At 33.8% G+C, this 6,720-nt stretch overlaps 1 protein-coding gene across 1 annotated transcript in view; it reads right to left on the minus strand.

Annotated features, from left to right (window-relative positions):
* The window catches only part of Gdi (GDP dissociation inhibitor), a 57,688-nt gene extending 51,685 nt beyond the window's left edge, over nt 1-6,003 (minus strand). The window contains exons 1-4 of the mRNA XM_080177693.1: nt 5,869-6,003; nt 5,147-5,231; nt 4,460-4,575; nt 182-255 (exon numbers count right to left, since the gene is read on the minus strand). Of these exons, the coding sequence (XP_080033819.1) occupies nt 182-255; nt 4,460-4,575; nt 5,147-5,231; nt 5,869-5,947 (354 nt within the window). The 5' untranslated portion in view covers nt 5,948-6,003. The remainder of the gene's footprint in view (nt 1-181; nt 256-4,459; nt 4,576-5,146; nt 5,232-5,868) is intronic.
* Nucleotides 6,004-6,720: the final 717 nt, after the last annotated feature.

Below are 6,720 nucleotides of genomic sequence, written 5' to 3' on the forward strand. Positions count from 1 at the left end.
AGGTGAAGTATTTATTGAAGTTATTTATTATGTTTAGGGAGGAAATAAAACTAAAAACTAGTTTACTACCATTATCTCTATGGGACAGAGTTGATAAGAGCTAAAACTTTTAAAGTACCTAATCAAACACAAATGAAGTAGACGAATTAAAAAAAATCAAGGCTACAACCAAATCAGTTACCTTGGAAATTTTTCCAGACTTGCCCATGACATAGCTGCCCTCAATACTCTTGAACTCCAAGTAACGGGTCACACCTAGATTACAAATAGTTAGAAAGATATTTAGATGACAGATAATTATAGTTAGGAACATACCTAGCAAGTAATACTTAATAACTTTCCCTCACCTTATTTTCAGGTAATAATAGATATTTGACAATTTCCCTTAAAGTGACTAGTCGAGCAAAGAAACTCCTCCCATTAATATAGAATAAATTGAAAATTACCGGAGGGGGATGAAGTTTTCATGTTATAGTTTTATCTTCGGTAGGTAGCACATTATATAAGGTTGTAAACAAAATAAGATAGGTAATTTACACTAGGTATAGCTTTAACATTGAAAAAAGCAAGATCTATCTAAGATATTAAGAAAATTCCCATTTAAACACAATAGACGAAAAATAGAACTAAGCAAAAAGTGATATATTACAAAGTGCCTAAAAACCCCCTTAACCAAATATAAATCTTCCAAACGTTTATAATATATGCTCACCCTTTTCTTCTTTCAACTTACACCCTATATAATATGTTATACAAATTGGCTTAAAATTCTGTTAAAATAAAATTTTTATGTTTTTTTCCTCTAGCCACTAGAAGCATTTCAAAGAAAAAACCTTATACTGTTAAATTTACTTAATCCTTGTAATTCATCTATCTATTTTCTACCTATCTACTATCTAGTAAAATAATCTATAATCATTGACGATCCAAATCGGATTTACCAGTAACCACTTTAAGGGAAACAACCTGGATATGGAAATTGGCCTGGCGGCTCTTAGTGATCAAAGAAATTTTCTATCTATCCTCTTGCTATCTTATTATCTACCTATTCACTGTACCTGTATGGATAAGAAGCTTGGCCAGACCTCCTTCGGCCATCAAGAACTTTTAGGTATACAGGAAACTTTCTATCTACAGGGCGACCACTCCAAAACCAAATAAATATAGTATTTTTATAGTATATTTTTTTAATCCATATAGTATATATAGTATATTTTTTCTTACTCATATAGTATGATATAGTATCGGACTTTGTTTTATTTAGTAATACATCCTTATACTAAAGTAACAGGATGTCTGTGTGTCTGTGTGTGTGTCTGTACCGAAGGATCTCGCTAACCGCTGAACCGATCGGGTTCTCCTTAACAGGGTAGCTTCTCATAAGTCCCGGGAAGGTTTATAACTATTTTGGGGGAGGGTACCACCACCCTCCCAAGAGAAATGACAAAAAAATCATAAAAATTTCAAATTTAGAGGAGACTTCAACGTCAAATAAGGTGGTATCGTACATAAAAATTAACTTTAACAAACAACAACATTTAAAGTGCCACTAGAGGCCTCAAGGGGCGTAGCCGCTAGTAGTATATAAATCTCTTTGATTATTAGGCTAGGTATTAATATGAGTCTATAGGTCATTAGGGATAAAAGTTTACTTTTGGGGTAGAAATTCACGTATATTTAATCATTTTTTGGATAGGTCTCCAGGTTCAGGTGCTGCAGGCTAGCTGGAAGGTGGTTTCTGAACAAGTAAAAAAAATTTTAATTTCTGTTTGAAGAGTTAGAGATCAACTTATTAAACAAAATATGTATCTTTATGTTATTAACATATCTGAAGAAAAAAATTAAAATTAGACTCCAATTTATGGTCCTGCAGGCCTCCAGGTTCACTCTGGACAGGTGAAAAATTCAAATTTCTTATTAGAATAGTTAGAGGTCAACTTATAAAACAGAAAATGCATCTTTTTGGATGTTATTAATATAACTGAAGAAAAAATTAAAATCGACGTCCAAGATCTGGTTCTGCAGGCCTCCAGGTCCACTCTGGACAGATAAAATTCAAAGGGGGGAGGCGGATGTGCCACTTTTTGAAACCAAAAGTAAAACTTGGATGATCTCAGCGCATAAAAGAGTTATAACTCTAAGATTCGGCACAGCAGTTGCTTTTATGGTGAACAATATTGAACTGTGAAGAAACGGCGGCGGAACCGCCGCTCTCGCCGAAAACCGCCATTTCCCGCCGATTTTTTTTCCGTTTTTTCACCAAATTAGACAGTTCTCAATCATCGTAGATAAACTTTTTTTCTAATAAAAATTTCCCTTATATTTTCAGTGATGTCATGTCAATATTTAAAAAAAAATTGCAAAAAGTGTAAAATCTTACAAGTGTCAAGTAAAATATAAGCAAAATTATTATAAAAAAAGTTTATCTCAGATGATTGAAAATTGTCTATTATGGCGAGAAAAGGAAATACAAAATTCGGCGGGAAACGCCATTTCGTAACAGTTCCATATTGTTCACCACAAAAGCAACTGCTGTGCAGAATTTAAGAGCTATAACTCTTTTATGGGCCGAGATCATGCACGTTTTACTTTTGGTTTCAAAAAGTGGCACATCCCCCTCCCCCCTTTCTTGTTTGAAGAGTTAAAGGTCAACGTATAAAACAAAGTATGCATCATTTTGGATATTTTTTTTACACATTTGAAGAAAAAAATGACATTTAGCCTCCAGGTTTAAGTGCTGGAGACCCTCAGGTGGACTCTGGGAAGGTAAAAATCAAACTTCTGATTTGAACAGTTAATGGAATATTTGTTAAACAAAATGAGCTTATATTTGAATGTTATTTATATATATTAAGGAAAAAATAAAATTAGCCTCCAGGTTTAGGTGCTTCAGGCCTCCAGGTGGACTTAGGTTAGGTTAGGTTTTAGGCTAGGGAGCCGAGCGCTGCGGCTAGGCAGGCAAGGGGGCCGAGCGCTGCGGCTAGGCAGCCTAGGGAGCCGAGCGCTGCGGCTAGGCAGCCTAGGGAGCCGAGCGCTGCGGCTAGGCAGCCTAGGGAGCCGAGCGCTGCGGCCAGAGATCATAGTTCGCTGTCGGAGGGGGGGTGGAAGAACTCAAATTTTCAAAATTGAAAAAAAAATTTCTGAAAGGATAATACCGGTTAGTTTATTAAACAACATAAGCATCTTTTTTAGATAATATTTATGTGTTTTAAAGAAAAAATGACAATCGACCTCCAGGCTAGGTTAAGGTGCTGCAGGCCCCAGCTAGATGGACTCTGGACAGGTAAAATATTATGTTAATATATAATAATATGTTATTATTATCCAAATAAATGCATATTCTGTTATATAAATTGACCTCTAACTCTTCATATAAGAAATTTGATTGTTTACCTGTCCAGAGTGGACCTGGAGGCCTGCAAGACCTGAACTTCATATATGTTAATAAGATCAAAAAATACATATTCTGTTTTAAAAGTTGACCTCTAACTCTTAAAATAAAAATTTTATTTTTTTCCTGTCCAGAGTGAACCTGGAGGCTAATTTTCATTTTTTCTTCAGATGTTAATAACATCCTAAAAGGTGCATATTTTGTTTAAGATAAATTGATCTCTAAATCTTCAAACAAAATTTTTATATTTTTTTACCTGTCCAGAAACCACCTTCCAGCCTGCAGCACCTGAACCTGGAAACCTATCCAAAAAAAAAATAAATCAAAGAGAACTAATACCCAAAAGTAAACTTTTATCCCAACTAACCTATAGTCTCACAATAAGACCTAGCTTAATAATCACGGAGTAGGCGAAAGTGGCAAAACTTTTCGCTCCCTTAAGTTAATTCTATGAAAAATAACTGATATTTAAAACATAATCACAAACAATAATATATTTTCAGGATTTTCTCAATTACTGTAGAGCTTTATGCATTTTTGTCATATCACAATATTTTTTAATGGGTTATTTTAGGTTAAGTTGGGTAAGTCAAAGGTTAACGATTTCCCCTCAGAGATAAAGCCCCCCGCAGGGGCTAGAAATAGGAGAAAACCTACTGTGAAAATAAGACAAAACGCTCCTTCAGAGGCGTTGTCTCAAAACTGACAATATTCGTTTTTGTTATTTAAATTTAATATCATATAGTATACCTATATAGTAAATATTGGTCAAATAAAGGTAATATTATATAGTATATATAGTAAATTTTTGTCATATAGTATGATATAGTATCCAAACTCATCCTATATAGTATAAATAGTATATATAGTATGCAGTGGTCGCCCTGTATCTATCATCTCGCTATCTTCTTACTTTTTATCTATTTAATTTGATATCTTATTATCTATCTATCTGTGTACTATACCTGTATAGATAAGAAGCAAACTACCATCTAGAAGTGTTAAGTATCCAGGAAACCTTCATTTCTCTTTCTATCTGCTATCTTACTATCTATCTATGCACTTTACCTGTATGGATAAGAAGCTTGACCAGACTGCCCTCAGCCATTAAGAACTTGGGGATCAGATCCACATTCCAGTCCCTGGTTCTGCCATAGCTCTCGTCAGGTTTGGGCTCGTTGAACCTCAAATAGTAGAGAATAATAATCGATATAACATTACTTGGCTATCGCATCAGATTTTTATCTCTACTAATAAATGGGATACTCGTAGCTGGCTAAAATAACGATATTCCAAACACATCCACCCCCTTTACCCCATCCCCTCCTACTAGATGAACGAACTGATCAATAAATGCAAACTAAAATAGCCATAAATTTTCAACTGTCGATATTTCCACAAACACAACCTATATCATTTATTAGTTAAAGTAGTACAGATTTAATTATGTTTGTCCATTTTGATCTCACTAACTAGTTGAGTTCCTCCATTTTAGGACAGTTTTGCATAAATCCAAGGAAGGATCTAGACTATTTAGTACCTACTTTGTCTATCTATCTGAATTCAATTGTTTTTGAAATACTGGAAAATGTGAATAAATTGCGCATAACTATATCCTAAAACCATCTCAAGACTTAAATTTAAATCTATAAAACAAAATTATTGTCTTAAACATCGGCTCTGAACTTCAAGAAATCTTAAACTTGAGACAAAAAATTAGATACTATATATATTTGGATTAAGGATAAAACTTACTTGGAAAATAAATCTTCTAGTGGAGTTATAGAAGCACTCTCTCCTCCATAGTATTTATTTCTGTCCATATGCAGTACTTTCTTTCCTACAATTATAATAGGTAAATACTAGAGTTATAGAAGAACTCTCTCCTCCATAGTATTTATTTCTGTCCATATACAGTACTTTCTTTCCTACAATTATATAGGTAAATACTAGAGTTATAGAAGAACTCTCTCCTCCATAGTATTTATTTCTGTCCATATGCAGTACTTTCTTTCCTACAAGTAAATAATATTCAAAGAAGAACCCTCACGGAACCTTTTAAAAATAATTCTGATCCCCAGAGTATTAAAAGCATGTTCTATTAGCTAGTTCAAAGTTGACTTTTTTCAAAGAGAATTTTTAAAGTTGCTGGCCGGGAATCAAACACACCACCTCTCCCGAAATAGAACAATTTGCAAGATAGACAAAAAATATGTTTCTTCGTGTGCAATATCTCTGCACAGAATATTGTAGGTGAGGAATAGATTGGCAATAAAACGGGCAGAAACTGTTTAATTATTCATCATACAATCGATATTCCTACAAAGTAAAGAAAATTGTATTCATTTTAACAAATATTAAATATTAAAGTCGCCAAGGTTGTTAAGCAAACGAATAAGAAAACGTTTTTACTATAAGACTTTGGAGACGAGTGTCATTTACAGTCCAATGTCCTCTCCTTCCCTCCCTTCACGTACCTGAGACAGACAGCATTCCAGAGAGGATGCATTCAGTGAGGCCAGTTCCCAGGACAACACAGTCATATTCCTCATCCATTTTAGCGGGCTTTTTTTACTTAGTATTTAACCCCTCTGAAAATATAGCAAAATATATAATATTTTTTTTACTTAATTTGAAGGAAGGCCGGAGAGACTGAAAATGGTTTCTTCCACCGTAGAGAACACCATTTTAATGGATAGGTTTGGTAAGATCTCGAAAACGGCAAGAAGATAAATAATCAATTCCGAATTCCTATGAGCAAAGTTTTCTTTAAATCGGGTCGGTCAATACTAGAAGCTCCATTCATATGGATCTTGTCAACTTTGTTGTAGCCTTTAGAGCCATAAATTAAGAATCACAAAAATATTAACATAAAATCCATAATATACAAAGAAATAATTTATGTTATACTCTCATGTTGTTTAATTAAAAAAAACTGGATAAATACGCATGGCTAGGGCTCCCCAGTTATAAGCCCCGCAGGGGGTTAAGCATAGGAAATAAATTCCCCAACCCTTTATTTAATAAATAAAATGAGGTTAACAGAAATTGACCGGCCACTTGAAAAGCATCTAAAAATCTACCTAATCAAATTAAATCAGAGCGAATAATTAAAATATTTTAATAAGTAAATCTTGTATGGTTGTATAACGTTGTATTGGTTTCATAATTGTAGGCGAGAAAAAGATATTAGAGGACTTTTACAAAACAGCGGAAAAAAAAGAAAAAGTCGTACATCGCATCGTATTATAATCAGCTATCCGCGGATAAAAAAAGTGTACAATTATAGTAATAAAACAAATAATGTTAGCCCATGACTTCGGCATCTC

The sequence above is a fragment of the Acartia tonsa genome, chromosome 11, assembly GCF_053477335.1.
Source record: "Acartia tonsa isolate MP-2025a chromosome 11, ASM5347733v1, whole genome shotgun sequence".
Classification (NCBI taxonomy): Eukaryota; Metazoa; Arthropoda; class Copepoda; order Calanoida; family Acartiidae; genus Acartia; species Acartia tonsa.